At 36.4% G+C, this 26,900-nt stretch overlaps 1 protein-coding gene across 1 annotated transcript in view; it reads right to left on the bottom strand.

Moving 5' to 3' along the window:
• Positions 1-2,801: 2,801 nt before the first annotated feature.
• Positions 2,802-26,900, bottom strand: part of CPLANE1 (ciliogenesis and planar polarity effector 1) — a 118,504-nt gene continuing 94,405 nt past the window's right edge. The window contains exons 46-53 of the mRNA XM_044681409.1: positions 25,243-25,371; positions 24,112-24,280; positions 21,444-21,502; positions 20,361-20,531; positions 18,265-18,389; positions 17,782-17,871; positions 4,974-5,140; positions 2,802-3,261 (exon numbers count right to left, since the gene is read on the bottom strand). Of these exons, the coding sequence (XP_044537344.1) occupies positions 3,121-3,261; positions 4,974-5,140; positions 17,782-17,871; positions 18,265-18,389; positions 20,361-20,531; positions 21,444-21,502; positions 24,112-24,280; positions 25,243-25,371 (1,051 nt within the window). The 3' untranslated portion in view covers positions 2,802-3,120. The remainder of the gene's footprint in view (positions 3,262-4,973; positions 5,141-17,781; positions 17,872-18,264; positions 18,390-20,360; positions 20,532-21,443; positions 21,503-24,111; positions 24,281-25,242; positions 25,372-26,900) is intronic.

The following is a 26,900-nucleotide window of genomic DNA, read 5'->3' as shown; positions in this document are numbered from 1 at the left end:
CTTTGAGGACTTGCACCACTTTATTGTGATCCATGTGGTAAAAGGCTTTTGTGTAGTTAATATAGCTTAATTAGATGTCTTTCTGGAACTTCTTTATTTTCTCCAGAATCCAGAGAATGTTGGCAATTTGGACTCTCATTCTTTTGCCTCTTGGAAAATCAGTCTGCCCTTCTGATAACTCTCAATACACATATTGCTGAAGCCTAGCTTGCAGAATCTTTAGCATAATCTTGCTGACATATGAATTGAGTGCAACTGTTCATTAATTTGAACATTCTTTGGCATTGCCCTTTTTTAGGTCTGGAACATAAAAATTGACCTTTTCCAATCCAGTGGCCATTGTTGAGTTTACAAATTTGTTGGCTTACTGAGTGCAGCACATTAACAGCATCATCTTTTAAGAGTTTTAAACAGCTCAGCTGGAATTACATCATCTTCACTAACTTTATTGTTAGCAAAGCTTCCTGAGACCCACTTGACTTCATTCTGCAGGATTTCTGGTTCTAGATCAGTATAACCACAACTTCTTGGTTATCAGCTATGTTAAGATCTTTCTTATATAGTGCTTTGTATTCTTGCCACCTCTTCTTAACCTCTTCCATTTTGTGTTAGATCTTTACCTTATCTTTTATCAACAAAATTAGGGCTATATCTATTTGACAAAAGACTTTGATAGACTACTTTCTTTGCCAGTCTAGTACATGATTATTCTTGTTTTGGGGGAAAGGGTTAAAGAGTTGGAATTTGGAAGAAGTAGCTTGTTATCCTGTTGATTCCATGATCGAGAAGATATATATTCCCCGATATGCTAATAATCAATAGAGAAAGAAGTCTGCTGGCCTCCCCATAAAGAATAGTTCTAATATAAAAAGAATAGCAGTTGTTCCACCAGGAAGTTGACAGGAGACTAAATAAAAGGAGCCAACAATGAAACCCATGGTGACAAATAGCTCAAATATGCAGATACACATATGTACAAAGTATGGTTAAGCAATAGAAATTAAAGATCTTACTGCAGGAAAGAAATTTTACTTTATAAAAGTTATCACTGGGATAAACGAAATGATAAGCATGACCAAAAAATGACTTTCAAAATGACTTTATTCAAAAGAAACAAGATAGTTAAATTAGGTAGAAGTTAGTGTTATATATTAAGAAGTATTCATATTTAAATTTCTTTAACCTAATTGGGAAATATTTAATAAAATAATATTTTTAAATATATTTTTAAAGTATGCATGATAAAATCCCAAAACTAGAAGAGGGCTTTCCTTTTAGTCCAACTTTCACAAGCATACATTGCAATGTGAGAAACCACAGCTCTGACTTGATGGACTCGATTTGTTTGCAAGATGATGTCTTTGCTTTTTAGTATTCTGTCCATATTGGCCATAGCTTTCTTTCCAAAGAATAAGTATCTTTTATTTCAATCTGCAGTCAGTATCTGCTGTGACCTTTCAGCCCAAAAATATGAAATATGACCCTGCTTCCTTTTCTTCTTGTTCTATTCATTAGGAAGTGATGGGATCAGTTGCCAAAATCTTAGGGTTTTTTTTGTTAACATTCAAGTCATCTTTTTTACCTTCCTCTTTCACCCTGATGAAAAGGCTTCTTAATGCTTCTTCAATTTCTGCCATCCAGAGTGGTATTGTTATAGCATATTTTAAATTGTTGATTTTTCTCCTGACAGCCTTAATTCTGACTTTTGACATTTCCAACCTTGCATTTCTCATATAATCTTTTCCCCAAAAATAAATCAAACACTGGATTATTGAATTCATTTCTTTTCTGGTTTGTTCCTGTGGTCTACAGTTCGCCTTTTTAACCAGTAAATAAATAGTTTTTGATAATTTGTGCTTTATTATAGGATTATTTCAAGTCTAAAAGTATTATTCCTCCTTTATTCCTTCTTTTTTCTCTTCCATTATTTCACTTGGGATTTTAGATCCTCAAATTTTTATCTAGTTTAAGTTCTATTACTATAATTTGATTGGTGTTGCACTACATTTGTAGATCAATTTAGGTAATATTTTCATAGGGTTAGAGCATTCCTACCAGGGATAATGCATATACCTTTGAATTTTAGCCATTCTTTATTTTTAATTAGATCTATTTTTTCTTTGTCTAAATGGCTCCCTCCCCCTGACCAGAATAAAAATGGAAAACAACTTTTGTAATAAGTACTAGTAGTCCATCAAACCAATTTCCCTATTAGCCATGTTTAGATACATGTGACTCCTCCTGCACCCAGTCCCCTTTGGTTAGGAAGAAACTGCAGATGTCACAGTCTTTAGTAAGGGTTGGCCACAGGACTGATTGAGGTTTAAACCTTTTGAAGTTGGGCCTTTTTTGCGATGTTGAACAGGATGTCATTATTATTTAGTAATTCTCAGGACTTGCGGTACCTTATGAAGGTACTACTACATTTCTGTCCTATGGTTAACAACCTCCCACTGTGTCCTCTCCTAATCCAGGGCATGCGAGAACATTTAGGCTCTAAACAAAAACTATCTTATCCCTGTTCACCTCAGATGCCATCCCAAAATTCCGCTATGACCTCTGTCTTTAGTTGTTATCAGTATAGCCCTCCAGAATCCCCACTGTGTTGTTTACAAGCTTTCCTTCTCTTAGGGGATCAAAGAGGCATTTGAAATCAGGTGCACCTATATAAGATGTAGGTAAACACATTAGCTATTCAAATCACAATAAAAGCTAGGGGAAAAACTTTATTTATAAATATAAAATAATGTTCTATATACATTAATTTAAAAGGAGAGTAAAATCATCTTAACTTTTAACTGAACAGCATGAAAACATTTCTAATGTTTTCCTAAAGGTAAAAAACAATTAAAAAATATATGATTTAAGGAAAATGTTTTATTCACATGATATGATTAATTTACTAATAATGTGTGGCCATCCTTGTACAATGCAGAGGCTGACACAATATCCTCTTTCCTTGCTTAATCATGCTACTGAATTTTCCCTGATGTTAGTTAATATATTCATCACAATCACCCTAATCTGTCTCAGGTCTTTTCCCTGAGATGTTATTATTTATAGTCCATCATGTTGCCCACTTCAGCCTGGGCATACCCTGCCCCAAGCACACTCCTTGTTTCACCTGTTTTCTACAGAGGCCACCATGTCATCAACAGCACGCCAGTCAATCTTGCTAAGGATGCTGCCAGTGCTCTCAGATCCACTATCCAGGCCATTGATGCTTATGGGAAACCCTTCATCTTCAGGTGGTGAAAAGTCCTAGTGAGCAAAGGGAAAATTTTTACTTGTCTGATTCCTAACATCTTAGAAAAGCTAAATCCTCAACACAGCAGCTTGGACCAGACTCCAGATCTGTCCCATCATGCACCCTGGGAGCTGGGATGAAATTAAGTTTTTTTAATAAGTTGGATAATTGAATAAGTCTTCAAACAAACAATATTCCTTTGGTGTGGTTACTTGAATAAGTATTACTTGCTGAAAGAAAATCTGAGAAGTCTTGCTAGAATTCCTCTGAGTCCCAATTTTACTTTAAAATGAGAATGAATATCAATCAAAATATTAGAAGACAAGGCAGGATAGTGTCTCATTTATGATACCAAAAGCCCATTTACAAATGCCTCTAGGATCACCTTCAACAACTTGGTACCAAGAATGGGTTTCCACAGAATTCTTCTACTCATTTCCAAAAGGAGCTATGTAATGTGAGTAATCATACTTTCATTGCTGTCATAACAAACCACCCCCTGCCTTCTCTGAAGACTTGTGAGGTAGGAAGCCATGTGAAGAGGGTTTTCTAAGATTTTTGTAAATATCATTACAAAACCAAATAGAATGTAAGCTCCTTGAGGGCAGGAACTGTTTCATTTTTGTCTTTACATCCTTGGCACATAAAAAGTAATCAATAATTACTTGTTGAACTGTAGAAAGAAAATAAATGGCTGGTGCCCAAGTCATTTTCATATAGAGAAGCTAATACCATTTACCCTTCAAATTCTGTCTCTACTGAAATTTCCTTTTTATGAAATTGTACCAATCATCCTATCTCTTTATAACTTTCCTTCAAGCAATCAGGTCAAAGTTCAGACCACACCAATGTGGAAGCTGTATGTCATTTATCTGAGCTTCTGGCAAGTGCTTCTTTGAGAGCTTGTCTTCATCAATTGGAATAGTCTAGGAAATCTTCCTAATATAAGGAATAAAACTATTTACAATCTTAAATCAGATAAACTCAGTACAACAAAAATTGTAAGATTGTAATAGTGGCTATGGGATTACTTAGGTTTCTGAGACACAAAAGATAGTGGCTGTATCTTCTCAAACCCATTATGAATATAACTGCTTCCTAGCAAAATAACATTTGGTATTTTGATTAACCACTTTATCTCAGTCATCTTCAAATATCCCATTCTCCCTGAAAACAGATACTTCTGAAAGTAAAGAACAAAGATCTACTACTATTTGATAGCTCTCATAAAGCAAGGAGGAGGGAATTCTCAGTTCCACAGCACTGTATTATTAAGATGAGGAAATCAGAGCCAAAATACAACACTGAAGGTAGAGATGCTGACTTAAGGAGTAGAAAATCTAAAGTCTAAGATCTGCAAAACAACAGCCTTCACAGCAGAAAAAACATTTTTAGGTTTTAAAATCTACATGGACTAGAAGATGACAAAAAGAGAAAAAAAGTAGTAGGAGACTAGAAGTGAAAAGACAGAGCTTCAGGCATTCCAATGGGAAGAAATGAACTTGGCCTTGTGAACCAGAGATCTCACTGAGAAAGGACAAAAACCTGGGAACATGTAGAAGAAAAAGAGAAAAGAATGGAAATTTTTTATCCCGTTTCCCACATTCACCTTGTATCCCTGCTGAAGCTGTTTTCTTCTTTCTACTGTGATTTTCTTCCTCCAGCCCAATCCTACTCAACTAGAGACCCAACTCCCATGCCAACCTGCTGAAGTTCTCATTCTTACCTCAATGGAGGAATCTGGACTTCTACTGAGAATCTTGTCGACCTCTTCAGGCAGAGCCCAGGAACTTGTTAGACTGGGTTGTCTGCCATATTCTTCTGTATTAGTTGTGGATGAACTAGTTTTAGAATCTTTTATGAAGCTGACTCTTGGACGTGGATAACCAAAGTCTTCAAAGGAGGCAAAGCAGAGGTTATATATGTGGCATATGCCTGAAATTTTGATTAACAGTATTCTTTTTAGTAAATTTACTGCTGGAGCCAAGGCATCCTACTATATTCCACAATTTGATTCACCAAATCTGGGTTGTCTTGGCAATATAGTCTCCCTAGGGCATTTGATAGCTTTGATATGGTGCCATCCTAGAACAAAGACTATAAAAGTATCAAGCTGAGAGAGGATAAATTGCCACTTTCTCTCATGGCTCAAAAATGAAGAATGACTAAGAGAAAAAGATTAAGAGGCCTGGGTGTTACAGATGCTAAGACAAACTAGAAAGAAGAACTTGCCTTGGGATATAAAATACTTAATCTCTCATATTACCATCAAGGAGACTTGGGGAAATTGCTTGAGAACACTTTTAAGCACATTCTTGCAAAGCAGGGATCAACAAACTTTTTTGGTAAAGGCTCAGACAGTAGCTACTTTAAGTTTTGCAGATCAAAAATAAAAATTGCAAATAGGTAAATACTTATATAAGAACAGAAATTTTCTATAATTTTTAAACCCTTTAGTATGTATTGATTCTAAGGCTTAGAAGAGTAGTAAGGGCTAGGCAATGGGGGTTAAGTGACTTGCCCAGGGTCACACAGCTAGAAAGTGTCTGAGGCCAAATTTGAACCCAGGACCTCCCCTCTCTGGGCCTGATTCTCAATCCACTGAGCCACCTAGCTTCTCCCCACCCCATAATTTTTTGTCTATAAATTTTAAAATAAGATAAATAAATTTTTGGCAATCCAGGTCCACTAGTAAGAAGAATGGAACCCTTTTTTAATGGAATAACATTTCGCTTAATTGGAGTTCAAAGCTAGTATTCCTTATTGTCAAAAGCAATTGTAACTGCTCATCTATTAGTGATCTGTAATGAAATTTTATGTATTTCAGCTTTGATAATGTCTTTTCATACATATGGTTAGAACCAAATATTGATGTCATTACATAAGCATATGATTTCAATTCATTATATTCATTGTTTGCAAGGCATTTAAAGAAATCTATTTGGTTCTTTTCTTGAAAACCAGCTTTTTAGCATGTCATTCATATTGCAGATTAATCACTTGCAGTTGAAGGTTAGGGGGAAACTCTTTAAATGCATGGTTAAATGCAGTTTGAAATATGAAAATTTCTTTTGCACTTGCATCAAGGTCTAAACAATGCTGCTGGAACTGTAGTTGGAACTTGGAAAATATATCCACTGAAAATTTGTATGAAAATGGAGATTTTGCTTCCTGTTTTAACTCCTGACAGGACAGGAAATATATAAAAGCTTGTGAGTAAAACGTTAGTGGTTGAACTAAAATGCGAACTTTAGTATAAGTTTCACATATGAGCAAATTGCTTTGCTTTAAGATGGGATTTAGAAACACTATCATGTCTGTAGCAAAACTCATTTCCAAAGCCACTCTTAGTTCCCAGACAAGCAATGGTCAAATTTGGCTGGTACCCACAAGCCATAGTCTACTAAGCCCTATTCTGTGGCAAATGTCACTTAAAAGTCTCAAGACAATCTCTCCCCCTGCTTGTGAGCAATTTATGTTCAGGAATAAGCCTGACTGCCTTCATATCAATAGTATAGGGATTAAGATAGACATAGGAAGGTGGACAAATGAAGTGCAACTTCCAAACCTAGTGAACTGACAAAGGTGACCAAAAAATATAAAATGACAATTGTTGGAAGGACTAACAGAAGGCAGGGAGGCAGGCATACTGGGGCGCGCGAAAGGAACTGGTCAATTGGCCCAGCCATTTGGGAAAGCATCTTGAAACTATCCCATAAAAGTTAATACACAGTACATATATTGATCCAGCAATACCACTACAGGACCTATGGCCCACAGAAATCAAAGAAATAAAAAAGAGATTTAGATGTATGACAATATTCTTGCAACACTTTTTCATCATAGCAAAAAAAAATGGAAACAAAAGAAACACCTCTCAAATTGGGAAGTGGCTGAACAAATTACAGTATATGAATGTAACTGCACCATTTGAAATGATGAAAGGGTCTGTTTCACATAAGCCAGGAAAAAGGTGTATGAACTGATGATGCAAGGAGAAACAACATTATAAAGAAAAACAATTCTAAAAGATCTAAGAACTCTCAACAGTGACAACCCTCAGCTTGAAAGGGAAGATGAGGCAATACTACCTATCTCCTACTGTGAGAATAAATTATCATTATTGATTGGTGATTTATATAGCTAAGAGTTGTAGAAATCATATTCACAATCATTATAACTAAACTTATAATCATTATAACCAAACTTTATCGTTATAACCAAGTTTTAAGGCCTTAAGGCTTAGAATATTATTGTGCAGGTCTAATGCCCAACCCTCATTTAGAGAGCAAAACCAAATAAATGCCAATTGAGGAAAAGAAGAAAGATAGGTATGAGGATGAGTTAACCTGATCTCAAGATGTTCACCAGTACTGGGTTCCATTGGTACAAGGAATGGAGGTTAAGAAACCTTCTGGAGAATGTTAACATCAGACTGACTAAATCTATGACCTCCTTCATTATGCCATGAATTCTAGAAAATCCTCAATCTGGGAGGATACTTGGTTCTTATAAGAGAACCTTGGCCTAATTTAAGTTTTCCAGTCACCATGACAGGTGAAGACTTGGGGGTCAGGTGGTCAGATGACACAATTAAGAACCAATCAGAATCTTTGAGAGCCTTTTGTAACCACTAAACTGTATAAAAGAACTGTTCTAACTACATTGGGACCTTTGATTACTAAAGGATCACTGACTTCAATTATTGATTACTGCTAGCCTTACCATAAATAGATTAAACTTGAACCTTTTGTGTCTCAGTCACAAAATTTGTATCACAGATTTTTTGAGATATAGCCAGATGGCCAACAAACTCAAGAGGCAGAAAGAATTTTTGCACATGGTGAATGTGTGGGTTTGTTTGGCTTGATAGTGCTTACTATAAGTGTATTTTTATTTTTGAATTTGAGGGAGAGAGAGAAACTAGCAATAAAATTCACTACCCTAAAAGACAAGAGGACCATCAAAGTACTTTTTAAAATGCACAGAAAAACACTGAAGTAATTTCAGAAAGAAAAATGAAGAAGAAATCTTTGTTACAAGTTTTTTTAAAAAGCAAAGCCAAGGGGCAGCTGGGTAGCTCAGTGGATTGAGAGCCAGGCCTAGAGATGGGAGGTCCTAGGTTCAAATCCGGCCTCAGACACTTCCCAGCTGCGTGACCCTGGGCAAGTCACTTGACCCCCATTGCCTACCCTTACCACTCTTCCACCTATAAGTCAATACACAGAAGTTAAGGGTTTAAAATAAAAAAAAAATTTTAAAAAGCAAAGCCAAATAAATTAGAAACTAATATTTTCATATATAATCATCTTTCTGTAAAAAAAAAATATTAGGGCAGCTAGGGGTTCAGTGATTAGAGAGTTAGACCAGGAGGTCCTGGGTTCAAATCTGGTCTCAGATATATCCTAGATCTGTGACCCTGGGCAAGTCACTTACCCTCAAATGCCAAGCCCTCTGCCTTAGAACCAATACTTAGTATTGGTTCTAAGAAGGTATAGGTTTACATAGATGCAACACAGGAATATACCTTTTGAAATTGTATTATCATTTCCTTTATATAATGATTTAACTCAGTCATTATCCTACTATCTTGTTTCATTAAATCAAGTCTGAAGCTTACAAGCAATTTAATGTTAATAATGTTCTTGGCAAAGGTACCCTGCTGTACATAAAACACACATACACAAACAACTCTGGTCCATACAGACTTACATTTGCTCCAAACTAACCATAATTTGATATAGTAATAATAGCCATTCAGCAAACTTTGATGGGCACATGCACTTGCAATCCCTTTATAAATAAATACAAGCTTTCTAACACTAAATTTTGTTGAATTAGCAAAGTGTCCCATTGAAGAACAAAAAAGAGCTGTTACCATTACCGTCATACGTAGTGTACATGTTATACCACAGTCATATACTGAGTGTATTTAAATATAAGAAATAACTATAATGATGAGATTATAAGAAAAATTCATAAATGCTGCATTAAAGTATTACATATCAAATCAACTAAAATTAAGTTAGTCTAAAAATTTTATACAATCTATTTAGCAATGATTTTAAAAATACATAGTTAAAAGAAATCTGCTTGATGTCTTTGTTGTTTATGCTACCTGTATAATTAGAATTTTGCTCCCTAGAACTCTCTTTCCCAGCTTCCCATGTTCCTTCTCACATTACATGCTAATAATGTAGGGAGGATATAATTTGTGTAGCTCCTCCCTCTCTCTCTCTTCTCCCAGAAACACCCTTGTGGTGGTTGGGTGAGTGCCAAGCAGGAGAATTTTACTCATGTGACTTTACTCAGGCTTTTACTTTTTGCTCTTGTATTTCTTCTACTTCAAGTAATTATTAATAAATCTTACAAAATATAATACTTGGAGTTACTGGATATTAATTTAAATTTTACATTGTTGGCAACCAGAAGTCTGGAGTTTAGGACCCTTACTCCTATCTTAATAACAGACAGATTAGTTTTAAAAGCCTGCAGCCACCTGCCACTGCTGTTACTACTGCTGCCTCCCATGTTTGACCAGACACTGCCTGGGAGTCCTTGCTCAGCCTGCCACCCCTTCTCTTGAGCACACTGGCTGGGGGTCCTTGCAAGCCGTTTTCTGCATGGAGGGTGAGGTATAAATCCCCTCTTTCCATTAATTGCCAATAACTGAGTGCTTGCTGCTGCCTTGGAAGCCCAGCTATTTCTCATAGGCAACAATTAGCTTCCTCAGGGCTTTTTCACCTGAGGTCAAGCTTCCACCCTCTTAACTCCCTGCTCACATAACTAGGGAGAGCAATCAAGGGGACCAGCAATCCCCTGCCCATGTGGCAGTGGAAGCAAGCAGCTCCCTGGCATTTCCACCCCTGGGGGGAAGGGGAAAGAATGTTACTCTTCCAAACCTCTTAACTTTACTCCTAGCCAGTACATACTAGGGTAACACTACCTATGGACAGGAAGTATAATTGCAAGCATGGCTCAGTTTCCTGCCTATCTCAAACAGCTCCCATTCCCAAAGAGCATTACAGAGCTCGCACAGCTCAAAGTTTTAGGATGTCTTTTCTTATTACCATTCCTGGGAGCACTTGTCTTTGCTATTAGCTTGAGCAATCTCAAGATTCAGAAGGGAGATGCATTCCCCTTACTATCTAAACATGCCCAGCCTCTGCAACAAATCCAATATAGGGTTCATCCACACTATGCTCATTGAGGAAATCTTCCTCAGTATGTGGAACCCCAGAAGTGTGATCAAAGGAATTTAAATGGATGATGATACTCAGGAGGGGAAGGAACCTTAAAGAGTCTGGAGGTGAATTTTAAGCCTTTTCAGACTCCATTTGCCTTACTGTTTCAGTTTGTTTCCCTCCAAATAGTGAAGAAGTCTTTGTAATGCAGCTATCAGAATTGGAGAAAAGGACTTGTAGATTGATTGCACACATCCTGTCACATATATTGTATTTGCTAATTGTTTGCTTTAAAATTCAATTTTGTTTTTTAAGTTCACATATTACTCTAATCTAATATCTTCTGTTACACTATGTCATTTTCAGCTACTGTGTTTTGGCCATTAACTATATGTTCTGTTACATTGTCTTTATTTGCACCTTCCCCCTATGACTGGACTGGGGAAAATACCATTATAAAAGTTCATAAACAACTTGGACAAACCCTTTTCCTTGGCAAAACCATAGGTCCTTATGGATGCTGGGTTTGTCACCAAATCCATTGAGGTCACATGTTACCTAAATGTCCTTTTGTTCCTTTTTGTCTTTGTTAATTGTCACATAGATGATGATGAATGGACTCCATCAAACTGGTTACAACCTGTATGCAACCTTTGGAGAATTTAATGAGCTAAAAATCTCAATTGATTCTGACAGGTCTTCAGAAGTGATTTTCAGATATCTAGTAGCACCACTACCTCTGACTGATCATTTGCCTACCTTTGAGTTGTTTGTAAAAAGAGGTAAGGGTCCATTTAGTAGTTGAAGTGAACTGCAAGAGCACTATTGTATTCCCCACCTCCACATTTATAAAAATGTAAAGGATGAGACATCAGAAGTGATATTTCACTACTGCATTCCTTGCCTCCACATTGCAAGGATGGGACATATACATACATGCCTTTTAAGGCTATTATAGTCTCATACCAGAGAGGGGAGGTTTCTAAAGGGGCTTGGTTATCCCGTGATGGGTTATAATCTCATCTGGGAGGTGGGAAGGATTTCCTAGGGAGCTTAGTAACTCCTGGATGGCTCCCAGGAGGAAAAAATTTCCCATGGAGCTTAGTGGCTCCTAGTTGGTTTTTATATTTGTAACTCTTCAGCTTACTTATTCTACCCTCCCACCAGAATGATCTAGATTCTTGGTGACATTTTAGAACCAAAAAGTTTTCATCAGTAGTATAGAAGTTTTGTTTTTTGTTGCTGTTGTTGTTTTTTCTTTTTTTCTGGGCTCTCCTGCCACATTTTGGAATGATGGCAGTAATAGACTCTGTTAGAAATATCTTCACCAAGGTGAAAAATTGACTAGATCTGGAGAACTTGTGACAAGTATCCATGAGTTTCAAAGGTTTTTTTTAAATGTCACACAGCGACTCATGTAAAACCTAATGATAGCATGTTTATTTGCTATTGTCATTCAATGAAGTCTTGGGATTTTGGTATTACTGTTTTAAAAAGCTGTTACTTGGAGAAAATCATGTACAATCACACTGTGGATCATGGCCAAGTTAAAAAGGAAATGATCTCATTTTGGGGTGAGAAACCTTTGTATTGTGCCTCTATTTCACAGACACCTTTTCATGGAATGTGAACTATATATTTTTGATTTTTAAAAATTTTATTATTTTCTTTCCTTGTATATGCAATAGAGTATTTGAGTTTTCTTTTTTCTCTCATTTTTTGTACTTGAAGCACATGTTACCAATATTATTGGGTTTTTTTATTTTGCACTAGGATAGGTTTAAAATGTCCATTAGTCCTAATGCCAATGCATACCCCAAATTTTAGAGCAGTGATTCCCAAAGTGGGCACCACTGCCCCCTGGTGGGTGCTGCAGCGATCCAGGGGGGAGGTGATGGCCACAGGTGCATTTGGGGGCAGTGAATAACTGTAAGGGGGTGGTGATAGTATGTGACAGGGAGCGCTAAGTAATATTTTTTCTGGAAAGGGGGCAGTAGGCCAAAAAAGTTTGGTAACCACTGCTTTGTACTATGGAAACCTGCCATTGATTGTTAAATATAATGGGACTTTGATTAATGATTGTGTCTGATTCCAGGAGAAGGAATAACAAAAGAGCCACTGCACAGTGCCAAAGAGCACAAGGTCAAGGAGACCAACAAATCCCAGTGGGCTTAATGAGATTCTGCGCCAAGACAGGGGACTTGAACTTATTTTGGGGTTCAAGGAAGCAGCTCCTTGCAAAGTTAGATACAGGATTCCTTCATGCCAGATCCAGACTTCTACCAAGTACCTCATTTTGGCTCCCCTATCCCTGAGAACAAAGGTAAAATCAGACCAAGGAATAATATTTCCCTTTTTACTTCAAAAAATTGTCCCTTTTCTTTCTTTTATGAAAAGGCAATTTTCTGTGGTCCCAGCTGCTAATTGGGTAAATACATAATAATTGTTACTTCAGGCTTGTGGGACATAAATCACTTTAATCAAGCCCTGGTTCAAGGACCTGTTATGGGTTTATTCTTCCTTACTTAGAATTTTTACACATGAGACTTTGATATTTTATGTTTCTTCTAGAAGTTACTTTTTTCTCTTTTATTTGGGGCTCTTTTTTTTGATGGTTTTGGTTTTCTTTTGACAATTGATTCATAACTCAGCCATGTATCCTAGGGTTACCCATATGTTGGTCAACACCCTCCTTGGTGGGGTTGTATTATTATCCTATAATGCAAGGTTTAATATCTTCCAGAGAAATTTTAGGATAAGAAACTTGCTTCCTCTCCAAATCAAGAAAGTGAACTGTTTGGAGAAGGTGCCATAAAGAAGCCTGCCATAAAGAAGCCTACAGAAACCACACACTGCACCAAAAGATCCAGAATGAACTTTGGGATGTAGTGAATTGAACTGTGGGGGGTTGAATGCATTTATTTTGAATGTATACTCTTATGCCAAAGGTGACTGCCCCCAACTGGCTTTTTGTCAATGCACCTAGCAATTATTGGTTTTGTTCTTTCTCTTTTATTTCCCCCAAATTTTGTGATTTCCCCTGAGAAACTGCAGTATTGTATATACCTCTAGTTAAAGATCTTTAGAGATATAAGTTGGTTATGTGAAGTGATTCATTGGGGAAACTAGATGTGTAAATCTGGGAGATTTCTACATGCTTATTTCTCAATGGAATCACAGGGGGAATTGTATAATTAGAATTTTGCTCCCCAGAACTCTCTTTCCCAGCTTCTCATGTTCCTTTCATGTTATGTGCTAATATAGGGAGGATATATTGTTGTGTAGCTCTTCCCTCTCACTCTCTTCTCCCAGAAACATGTCTGTGGTGGTTGGGTGAGTGCCAGGCAGGAGAATTTTACTCATGTGACTTTACTCAGGCTTTTACTTTTGTTCTTGTATTTTTTCTACTTCAAGTGATTATTAATAAATCTTATAAAATATAATACTTGGAGTTATTGGATATTAATTTAAATTTTACATACCTAATGGGCTCAAAGCTGACAAACATCTCTCTTCCTACACACACACACACACACACCTTTCTCTAAAGCATTTTCAAATGTGGGAAAAAAATTCTTCTAGATGGGTTATCACACTCCAGAACCTCCCATGTTACTACAATTTAAAAAATGATAATCTAGCTAAGGGAAGCAATGAACATTTTCATGACAGAAGAGACCAGACATTTAATTTTGATTGAACCTAGATTTTTTTTAAAAGGAAGACTATGTTCTAGACAAATATTAATGAGTCCTCTAAGAAAATATTAAAATTGAACCTTGATCTTAAGGGAGCAAACTAGATCTATACCAACTCACAGTACAATGAGAGATGGGGATCACCACCTGTGCCATGACAAGTCAGAAGGTAGGAACTATGCAGCCACTTCAAAATCTTACATAAGAACTTTGCCTCTGAAAAAGTTTCTTCCCTGTTTTAAGGGGGATGTCACTGTAGTTCATAAGGCTAGGAGAAGTTATATGGTGAGAATATTATAGAAACACCAGTTCACTATAGCAGAGAACAGATTGTTAATAACATGTACAACACAAGATTCTTTTAAAAATAAAGATTTGAAATGTTAATGATTGATTCCCCCCCCAAAAAAAAATCTCTGAAAAACAAATTCAGCCAATCATGGAGTCAGTCAAAATGAAGGTTTTCAAGCCAGGATTTTAGGATCATTGGATTAAGCATATTCAATACTGGAGTATATTCTCAGGGATAGACACTACCTACAGACAACTTGTTCTGCAAGAAGTGTGTCTGGGTGGTTTAATACCAAGAAACAATGTCCCCTTCTCCAGAGTAAAGTTTTACTTGACTAAAATGCATATGGTTCTTGCTTTTAGTTTTAGATAGATGCTTTAAAAAAAAAACAAAAAAACAGAAACCCTTATTTTGTCTTAGAATCAATACTAAGAATTGGTTCCAAGTCAGAAGAGCAATAATAAAGGTGAGGTAATGGGGGTTAGTGACTTGCCCAGGACTACACAATTAGGAAGTGTCTAAGGCCAGATTTGAACTAAGGACCTCCCATCTCCAGTCCTGACTCTCAATTCACTGAGCTATATATAGCTGCCCTTGGAAATGGATGTTTTTTATGATATAAAAAGGGTCCCACTATACTTATACCTAATAGGGTTTTTTACATTTATACCAGTGATTCCCAAAGTGGGCACCACTGCCCCCTGGTTGGTGCTGCAGTGATCCAGGGGAGCGGTGATGGCCACAGGTACATTTATCTTTCCTATTAATTGCTATTAAAATTTAAAAAACATTAATTTCCAGGGGGCTAAGTAATATTTTTTCTGGAAAGGGGGTGGTAGGCCAAAAAAGTTTGGGAACTACTGATTTATACTTTGTCAGAAGACTTTTGTGCATCTATTGAGATGATCATGTGGTTCTGGATGCTCTGGTTTTTAATATGGACATTTTGATTTGTTTTTTAATATTGAGCCATCCTTGTATCTCTGGTACAATTCCCACTTGATCATAATAAATGATTTCTTGGATAATTGTCTATTTGATGGGATTTTATTTAAAATTTCTGAGTCAATGCTCATTAATGATATTGATTATAATTTTCTACCTGTATTTTATGTTTCCTTAAATTAGGTATTGGGACTATATTTGTCTCCTAAAAGGTTTCTGGTAGGTTCTTTCTCAATTTTCGAGAATAATTTCTTTAGTATGAGTATTAATTCTTTAAAAAGTGTCATAGAATTCTCTTCTGAATTCATGAATATTAGGAGTTTTTTACTTTGGAAGTTCCTTTCTAGTGTGTAAATGGAATTAGCTCAAGCCCATTCATAGTTAAAACTCTAGCCACCAGAGATAATGTCATCCCCAACTCCCTCAGTGGGGAGGGGGAGATGAGTTACCCACACGTGACAATAAGTAACAAATCAAGAACAAGGGACTGCCCAAAAGGGCAGTCCAAATCCGTGTAGAGGCTGCCATTTGTCTACTTGAATTAGAGGTGGATCCACAGGAAGTGATGAAAGACACTATCTCTTCAAGTATGTTGGTTACTTTGTGTTGGGGCAGTTCCCGCTTTGAACTTGGTGCAGAAGGATCTCAGCTGAGACCTCAGGCAGCTTCGACTCTGAATTGTCTCGTGGGTAAGTTAGGCTGACTTCCTTGGCCTACCTTGGCATTTCCAGACTCTCTATCTTAAGTAGGCCTCTTGCCTCTTTGATTGCTAAGGCCTTGTGGCGTGTAGCCTAGTTTAATTAGCCTTTTAATCCTCTCTCTGTCCAGGTCTGCAGGCCCAGACTAGCTTCTCCCTCTCTCTATTTCCTTGCCTTCTACCTTCCTAATTGTAAATAAACTAGCATAAAACCCATCCTGACTTGGGTCTATTTTAATTATGGAATCAATCTGAATTATTGATTCCCAGTGACCACACCTTAAATTTATATCTATATAATATCAAATTTCTAAATATAACACCAGTGAGATTTCTTTTCTTCTCTGAGAGGTTATTTACAAACTCTGGTCTTCTAAGAGTTTGGATATTTTAATATTTTTGAAAGAATGAGACATAGATTTTTGAACACAGGTAGTGTAGCTCTATATTTTCCCTTTTGTTTCCCTATCTTTAGACTTAACCAAAAACTGATACAGGGACACTGAAATCTCCTGTTATTGTCATGTTATTGTCTATGCCTTCTTAAAGCTCAGTTAATCTGAATGCTAAGGCATTTGCGGTATATTCATTTATTAATAATTTTGCCTGGAGGGGATTGAAAAGTAGGCAGAATCAGAGATGTGTAATGCTGCAGGAAGGTCAAAGAAGAATAGAAAAGAAAAAGTCATTTAAGTTGGCTCTTAAAAAGGCAGAGACAAAGCGCAACAAAAATAAAAATTCCTTTCTCTACTAAGATGGCAATGATGGGGAGGAAACAGAACTTTTGCTTTTCCTTATTCCAATGGAAAACAGTTCTAGTCAACAATAAAATTAAAGCTATTGTTTCTTTTCCTTGTGGCAGTGAGTGAAACAGAGGTGCTATGAACTGTGAGGGGGTAGATAAGAGAACTGCTCTTCTCCCACCCACTTAACATATGGGCATGGCACTTTTTTTTTCAGGTAACTAGGAAGTCCAGAATACACTGGAATCACTTGAGATATGATTGCCTAGTAACCTCAGAAGTTGGATAATCTAGGGGCAGCTGGGTGGCTCAGTGGATTGAGAGTCAGACCTAGAGATGGGAGGTCTTAGGTTCAAATCTGGCCTCAGACACTTCCCAGCTGTGTGACCCTGGTCAAGTCACTTGACCCCCATTGCCTAGCCCTTACCACTCTCCTGCCTTGGAATCAATACATAGTATTGACTCCAAGATGGAAGGTAAGGGTTAAAAAATAATAATAATAAAAAAAAAGTAGTTGAATAATCTATAGGGACTGCAAGATGGCAGCAGAGCTGTGTCATCAATAGTAGCACTGAGTATGATGCCACTGGAGGAGCAGAAATTTTATATACTGCCACCACAGAGAATTTGGTGAGGATGCCACAAAAAGAGACTCCTCTTGCCACAATTTGTGAAGTACCCCTATGCTTCATGGGGAGCCCCATTCCCTTTATTTGTTAAAAGCTGGTAACCACAACACACATGATTCTAACCCAACATGCTCCAACAGACTTATATTTGGGGATGTTTCCGTGAAGCCTAGCTATACATACATGAGAATTCCAGCGCCTCAGGGTTATTATTACCCAATGATATAACCATGATGAGATGTCAGTTGCCCCTCTGGCACTCCAAATGGTGTGTCTAGTGTATGTCCTACATGGTGGAGACTGTCTGGGAAATATTTTTTATAAAATGATATTTTTTATAATTTACCTTCTCTGGAGAGGTCTGAAGAGCTTAATGCATTTTGTGCCATCCTTTTGTTAACTTGGTTTGTTTTCTTTATTGAAACAGTCGCCATTCCTGAAATGGAAATGCATGTTTCACTCTTAACTTAGTTCTATAGCATGAAGTCATTCTCAAATACAAGTGGGAAGGGACTTTGGGGTTTAGTATCCCTCTCCTTTTTAGCCCAATATTCCTTTTCAAGACAACTAGCAATAGCATTTCTACAAGACCAAGCATTTTTGGAAATCGGGAAAGGAGAAAGTTTGCAGAATTATTGGGAAAGGCATCAAAGTTTACAGATTAGCACATATCTGTGACAGCTCAGAAGTCCAGTGTAAGGGGAACTAACCCTTTCTTTTAGAACATCACAGTGTTTACTGCTGTTAATAGTAACAGCACATAACAATGAAAATGGAATATTGGTCATAAGTGATAATTCTTAATATGGAAAAGGTATTAAAATCTTACTGCTTCGTGGAAATGAATGTTGATGTTGGCTGGGAGGGCTTCTTCCATGAATATAAGTAGGTTTGAGAGCAAATCTAACTCTTGTATTTCGGCTTGGTGATGACATGTGAATATTATGGTCCACTCTAAAAGGAGAAAAAAAGTATTATAATATTCAAAAACTAAACTACATTGGTAGTTAACATGAATTATAATTTTTTAAACAATACTTCTCTAATTAATCTATTTTCCAATAGCTCATAATTTTCAATAAATCATTATGCCTAACATAAATTATTATTTTTAAAAAACCTAAAAACCCTTACCTTCTGTCTTAGAACCAATACTAAGTATTGGTTCTAAGACAAAAGAGTGTTGGCGGTTAGTATTAAGTGATTTGCTATGAAGTGTCTGAGGTCAGAATTGAACCCAGGATGTTGTCTATCCACTGAACCACCTAGCTGCTCTGCAAATTACTCTTTTTTTTAAAATGGAGCCACAAAAAGGGTAGCTATTCTTTATATACTTGATAATATTCATTAAATAATCTGGATTTTCTCTTCTCTAAATTTTGGAGGACTTTGTTCCATTCTAGGAACAGTTATTGAGAAACTGCTGATTATTTACTGAAAGGTAGTAACATAATGAAGAGTCTAATGATCACACTTTATGGAGTGAGGCTCATGAAATTCAGGATGGTTAGCTTGTAGAAGTATTTGAAGGTTTGCCACACAGAAGGGGACTTGTTCCACTTGACTCTAGCAAACAGAACAAGACGCAATGGAAAGGGAGTTTCAAAAAGGAAAATTTAGCTTAGTACTTGGAAAAACTTGCTAACAAGGAGAGCGTTCTCTATACTGCATGGGACACATGGGGAGAGTAGGTTCCTCATCAAAGAGATCTAAAAGCAAAGACTGGAGGACCCATCTTCAGGGATGTTGCTATAGGAAGTCTTGTTCGTACTATGGTGACACCTTCTAACTCTGATATCTTGTGACAGTGTTTTTCTTCCCTAGATCTACAATCTAGAGTGCAAAGAATGCTCACTGTGGAAACTCCTTTTACAAATGCAGAACAGTAACTGTTCTACAACTTATACTCCTATGAGGTTCTCAGGGCCACAGAGACTGTAAGTCTTACAAGTGGGACTGGAAGACAGATTCCTGACTTAAAAGACTAGCTCTCTATTCACCATTCCAATATACCTAAATACTTTTAACTTTTCTTTCCAAAAAGCCTTCATAGGAACCATAGGACCTTAGAGCCCATCTAGTCCAAATCTTTTCCTTGTGCAAATGAGAAGACTGAGGCCCAGAACAGTGAGGTAACTGGTCCAAGGGCACACAGGAGGGAGAAAAGCTAGGATTCAGCTCCAGAGCCAGGCAATTCACCATTCAGCACTATTTATACATTGCTTTCCCCCTTATACAAAGCCCTTTTTACAAACCTTTCTTTTAATTATTTCTTCTCAGTGCCCGTATGCTATTTGATTCTTTACATCCTGCCAGTATGCCTCATTTGTTAAAGCACAGCACATGTGGCTAACCAAATTTTAGTTTGTGATCCACGAAGACACCCTGATCATTATCTATTGCTATATAGATGGACTGATCAATTCATAGTTTATCTTGTAAGCAGGTCATTGGTTTTCTTAAATATTCTAAATAATATTTATTACTGTTTACTGACCCAGACACCACTTTGAAAGAAAAAATGATTCGTCTAGCCCAGGGTCACTAATAGCTAATAAGTGTCTGAGGCCAGATTTGAACTTGGGAAAATGAATTTTCCTGACTTTAGGTCTAGTACTCTATCCACTGCCCACCATCTAGCTGTACCAACATAAAGTACATTATTCATTATTGGCTGTTTTGGTTATAAAATTAATACTTTTAAAAACCCTTTTTTATGATGCTATTACAACTAATATTTGTGGAGTAACTAAAAATTCTCAAAGCCTTTGGGATCACCATATATACACTTTCTTAATTCACTGTAATTATTAAAAAACAGACACAAAGAAATGTTAATTATGTGAAAGACAAAATGCTAAATTTCTACCTTTAAAAATTGAAAAGTGACCTTTGCCCAATGATCTAAGTCAGTGCTCCTCTTACCCTCTTGGAGGATGATGACGCTGCTTCCTGGAAATGCAAGTAGACTTAGCTGGGCCACATGGTGGCTTTGTTGGAGATATTCCTGATGTCTGGGTCGATTCAACCAAAAGTTCATTCATTAGGTTATATGCTTGTGCCACTCGACGATGATAGTGCTCAGAGAGCTGTAATCTTTGGGAAAAGAATTAAAAGTACAAAAGTAATAACACACTGCTTTGCAAGTATTATTTTGAAAATATATAGGTTTGTAGTTGATCTTAGGCATTTAATTTTCACCTCTAAGAACTATGATATGAATAGGCAGAATGTATCTGCATATGTGTATTCCTCCTATAATGCTAACGTTTTAGAGTTTACAAAACCCTTTACATACAGTATTTCTGTATGAAGAGCTGTATGAACTAAGCAGCATAAGCATTTAACAGCTGCGGATGCTGAGGTTCAGAGAGATTGTGATTTGCCCAAGGTCACAGAATTAGGTAATGATGGTGCTAGATCTCAAAGTCATATCATGTTTTCTGACTCCAAATTCAGTGTCTTTTCCACTATACTACAAAACCTCACTGATGTGAGATTTATATGGACAAAAGAGAAACAACAAAGACAAAACAGGTAATAGACTTTGAAAATTAAACCCTAATAAAACCTGCCAGGTTCATTTGTTTATTAAAACCCTTACCTTCCACCTTAGAATTAAAACTATGTATCTGTTCCAAGGCAAAAGAGAGGTAAGGGATAGGGAATGAAGGTTAAGTAACTTGCCCACGGCCACAAAGCTAGGATGTGCCTGAGGCCAGATTTGAATCCAGGACTTTCTGTGTCTAGGCCTGGCTTTCAATCTACTGAGCCATAGCCACACCTCACGTTAAACATTTTAAACAGTGTTCTTTTCTTCTGTGCCTATTTTTACTAAAGAAAGAGGGGTGAATATAGAAAATGGGTCTTTTGATGTAAGATGTAATAAACTTCACTGTCATGATAGATAACCTTTCCTGAACATAGCCAGGAAGTCTGTCAATGAAACTTATGTAAGATTTAGACAGGTATAGGTAATAGCTTTCATGGTATATCTGTTCCATTTACCTGTCTTTTTCAGTCTTCATCTTCTGACACATCCTAATTTCCTTTGAAGTCATACACAACTGCATAAGAAACAGGAAGTTAGCTCAATCCAAAGAATTACATAATCATGATGGGAAGCTGCAGTGGAATTTGCTGACAAAAACGGAATGGCCCACAAGCCTGTGGCAGGCTCACTGCACTGTCTTTTAGAATCTGCCTGGAGTTACAGTTTCAATAGACTGTAGAGAAGATTTTTGCACAGTCTAACACTTGAGTTTCTTTACCTGCCAATTCCTCAGCACAAAAAACTCCTTCTACTGACACAGATTCCCACCCTTTCTGTAACTTAGTCTTTTCATTTTGATTCATTTTCATTCAAAACTTTAAGAAGATGTGTTTCCAAAGATCCAGAATACAAAAAAGATTGAACTCTCTCCTTCATCCTGCTAGCTTTTTTCCAAAAGTATTACTAAAAGTATTACTAAGTACTACCTGTGTTACTCAGGCTGGTGAAGTTCCAAAGCCACTGAGAGGTTAAGTGGCTTGTCTCAAATCCCAAAGCCAGGATCAGGGCCTGAACCCAGGTCATCCTGGCTTGAAGGTTGATTCAGTTCTATTTTACTACACGGTGTCTCTTCACTCTTACACGAAGAGTGACTCTTCTCTTAAATAGTACTCCCTTCCCTGCATATAACTAGAAAAAAATATTCAATTCAAGTGTTATATAAACAATCTAAGAACAATATAAAAAGTCTGTGTAAAAAGTATTTTATAAATGACATTCCCTATGCCCAAAGGACTTTAAAAGACTGCTGCCCTTTGATCCAGCCATACCACTGCTGGGTCTATACCCCAAAGAGATAATAAGGAAAAAGACTTGTACAAAAATATTTATAGCCACACTCTTTGTGGTGGCAAAAATTTGGAAAATGAGGGAATGTCCTTTGATGGGGAAACGGCTGAACAAATTGTGGTATATGTTGGTGATGGACTATTATTGTGCTAAAAGTAATAATAAACTGGAGGAATTCCACGTGAACTGGAATGACCTCCAGGAATTGATGCAGAGTGAAAAGAACAGAACCAGGAGAACCTCATACACAGAGATGGATACACTGTGGCACAATTGAAGGTAATGGATTCTGCGGGACTTATGAGAAAGAACGCTATCCGTATGCAGAGAAAGAACTGTGGGAGCAAAAACACAGAAGAAACACATTTGCTTGAACACATGGTTTGATGGGGATATTATTGGGGATATAGACTCTAGTCTAAATGATCACCCTAATGCAAATATTAATAATATGGAAATAGGTCTTGATCAATGATACATGTAAAACCCAGGGAATTGCTCGTCAGCTCTGGAAGGGGGAAGGGAAAAAGAGAGGGAAAGAACATGAATCATGAACCATGGAAAAATATTCTAAATTAATTTTTAAAAAAGAAAACAAATTACATTCCCACATTCTTAAAAAGCTGGACTTTCTGTGTGGAAAACAGGTAGAATTTCAGAGTTAGGACAACTCTAGTCTATTATTTTTTTGTGAGTTTTCTTACCAAGAGTAACTGATGGAAGTTAAAGTGAATATAAATTTTTTATTTTTCAGCCTAAATGATGATTATATTTGCTTAAGGCTTACTCCAGCAATCTGGCTGATTACTGAGGCACAGAATGAATAGTATATTCTGGTACAAATAGTACAAAGTGGTAATATATATAAATATTATCATTCCAGAACCTATTAAGTTCATTTCTGTGCTTCACATATGCATTTGAGTCCATCTTATTCACAGAAAAATTGAGGCACAAAGCAATTAACTTTCTCAAGGCTGAACACAGAGAGATGAGAAAAATATTAATGTGATTTTTCTGATAAAAATTCTAATATAAACTTTAATTACAGTAACATCTAATTTATTTGGTTATGATTTAACTGGCAACCTCACTTACTTGAAACACAACTGAAAGCCAGAGGAAAAAAAAAGGAAAAAATCTTTTAGCAGGCAAAAGAGATGTCACAAGTTCTATGCCTAAAGCTCCTGGACTTAAATTATAAAATAATAAGAATGACAGAAATACTATAAAAAGTGAATAAGGGATCTCAAAAGTCACAGCAGTACATTTACCATGGTGGGAAAGAGCTTTCATTTGCCAGTAACCCTTGACAATAAAGTTGTTGCATATTGTGCTATAATTCAGCAATGTTCTCGATTCCACCTTCACATATGGCTTAATGCTCAAGCTCTAAAATACCATTATAAAAAAAATTTCAGATCGATTTGCTGACACTGACATTTACAATGAAAACTAAAGGGTTATAATTTCCTCAGTTCATCTGAGTTAAGAAAAAAATTAATGTCAACCACCTTTCATATATATCCAAAGTGTACATCTGATTCCCTTGGTGTATTAACACAAAAAGTAATCATTTTATATTTTTAAGCCAAAATTTCAAATAAGAATAAACTACTAGAGAAAGAGATTCATACTTCTAAGTATAAAACTTGTCTGAGTATATTTCTATAAGCACCCATCATATACTAATTTTGTCCTGCCCCCACAATACTTGATCTTGGCCAAAATTAATCAAACAGGACAAATGAAATAAGGTAGAACAGACAATTATAAGGGTGAAGAGGGGAGTGCTCCTCATGTCACAGCTTCACCCCTTTGTAGTGGGGAACTGACCTGCTTCCTTGGAGACTGAAATGGTTCATGTTCTTGCTCCCTCTTCACAGCCAGCTGTGCTAGATACTCAGTCATCCTCTCCTTTCTCTTTTTTTTCATCCAGGCTCTTATTTCTCTTTTCTCCTTCTCTGTTCTTTGTGACTTTTTCCTCTTCGGGGTGCTGTGGATCCTGACAGATTTAAACAGGCAAGAATCTTTTACCTTTGTAAGCTGGTTCTGCAGCAGAGAGTAATCAAAACTAATTATTCTTTACTGAGTGAGACTCAAAAATGCTGCCAAAAATATTCCTAGCTTTGAAAAATCACAACTTTTGGAATAACTCTTCTGTATATATGTATAACAGGTAGCAACTATGTTTTACAAAAGTATTTATCAATTGTGGCTTAGTTTAAAAATACATAGCAAAACAAAGTGATGATCTGTCATTTAAGTAGATCACTTCAAGCAACAAACCACACCTTTTTTCCTCTTTACCCTAAAGAAGAGTATATAGAACTCATTTGGGTAAACATTTCTGAAATTTTTTTTAAGCTGCATGCCTTCTTATATAGGCAATGCAGATCACACTTCCTTTAAAAAAAATTAAGATTTTGTGTGACCCTGGGCAAATCACTTGACCCCCATTGCCCACCCTTACCAATCTTCCACCTATGAGACAATACACCGAAGTACAAGGGTTTTAAAAAAAAATTAAGATTTTCAAAATGAACCCAATAAAAATTTCTTGCATTCTTCAAGATGAGAGATGAAATTTTATTAAGAACAAAAAAGTGACAACTTTGACAGAAACTGTAGTCAGATGAAGCGGCCCTACAACTATAACATTCTCCAGAAAAATATTTGCATTCAAATCTTTTGCTTCTGGAAACAAATACAATAAAATAAACAAAGCAAAATAATGGCTCAGAAAAATTAGCAAAGATAAGATCTGTCATGATGTAACTTTCCAACTAAAAGTTATCCTAAGTTTATGCCAGGGTTACTATTTCAGGTGTTTTAGTGTATTCCTATGATTCTTAAATATTAATGAATTTAAATGAGCCATTAAGAAGCATATAACATTGTCCTTTTTGAACATCTGCTAACTATAACAAAGTTCAACTTACATTATGTAAATCATTTAGCCATTACCTGGAGATTTTCTTAGCCTGGAACTCTGTTAAACCAAGCTCTTCACTAGATACACCACTCTCAGTGATCAGATCATTAATTATGTCAGCAACATCAGTTAGTCCAGAAATCTGCAAATCTGCTAAAACACTTCATTTACAAGTGCAGTTAGAACCAAATCAATGACAATTGAAATGGAAATGGTATTATTAAACACAAAAGCAAGCTAAAAAAACTATCTGAATTGCCCAACCAATAATAAACTGAATAGCCCACAAAGAATTTGTCAGGCTATTCATTTTCAAAGACCTTAAAGATCATCAAGACTAACTTCCTCAGTTTCTAGATGAGGAAATTGGGGTCCAGAAAGGGGAAGTGACTGACAAAAGGTCAGGTTACTCGGCTATAAGACTTAGAACCAAGGTCTCCTGACTTTTGTTCCATATTACGCTGTATACAGATGACAAGAAAACATTTTATAATTAATACTATTTCCTTCTCACCTAAGTTGTGAGCTGCTGTCTTTGAATACTTTTCTCTTGACCACTGGTTTACTAATCAAAAGACAGTGTTCTATATAACAAACATTCAATATGTCCAAATCCAAAGAACAGCAGCTGCTGTTAGGTAGAAGGAATCTCTCTTTTGATGCTTCCTGATAATATTTTATAAATGAAAAAAATTACTTAAGTAATTTAAAACTTTTTCAATTGGGGGCATGAAATCGCCCAAATGAAATAACAGGAAGTTTCTATTTACTAAGCAAAAGAACTAAAATAATTAGAACATTTTATATTATACAGTCATAACAGTGTTCATAATGATAACTCTAGGGCACTGTAATAATATGAATTCTCTGAATCATTAAATAAAAGATTAACCTTTTATGCCATGAAGCCTTTCTTGGGATGCTTTTAAATAACTGAAAGAAAGTCTAAATTTCAGAGAGGGCTAGTGAAAACAAAGATGTAAATTGTCTTCCTATTCAAGTCCAAAGACCTTGAATTAAATGAAAAGAATTTCATAAACTAATATATTTTAGAATTGAAAGAAACTTCATAGAGATCATTTAGTGATCTTCAGAAAAAAACCTTATAAAGTATAATTTTGTAGAAAAGGAAGCAAAGGACATCAAGACATCAAGTGACTTGTTCATGGTCACACAGTTAATAGAAAAGCCTGCACTGAAACCCAGGCTTCCTTGTCTGCACATCAGTGTCTCTGTCTGCTCTCCCCACACTTGCACACATCCAACATCCTCCTGCCTCTTCTCCATCAGGATGATCTCCTGTTGTCGCCACAGACTCAAAATGGACAAAACTGTCATCTATCTCTCCCCACAAATTTTCTTCTAGTTTTCTTGTTTCTATTGATGATACCATTATCACACCAAACACTAAGCCACCAAATATGAGCAAAACTGAATTGGTTGCTATGTCTGCATGTCTCAGCTGAAAAACTTACTCTTCTCTGGGTCTATAACATGAACCATCATTCACGTGGAAATAACTAGTTCATTCTGGGCATGCCTAACTAAAACCAAACCAATAAATTTTGGCAAATAAATCTCACAACTTGATAAATTGTGAGAATATTATTTCAAAAAAGTTTCTTGCTTGAAGGGAATGCTGAGAATGAGACACAGTCTAAAGGTTCTGACATCTTTTTTTTTTTTTTTA

This window comes from Gracilinanus agilis, chromosome 1, assembly GCF_016433145.1.
Source record: "Gracilinanus agilis isolate LMUSP501 chromosome 1, AgileGrace, whole genome shotgun sequence".
NCBI classification, from domain to species: Eukaryota; Metazoa; Chordata; class Mammalia; order Didelphimorphia; family Didelphidae; genus Gracilinanus; species Gracilinanus agilis.
This window is presented reverse-complemented; position numbering and strand designations above follow the sequence as displayed.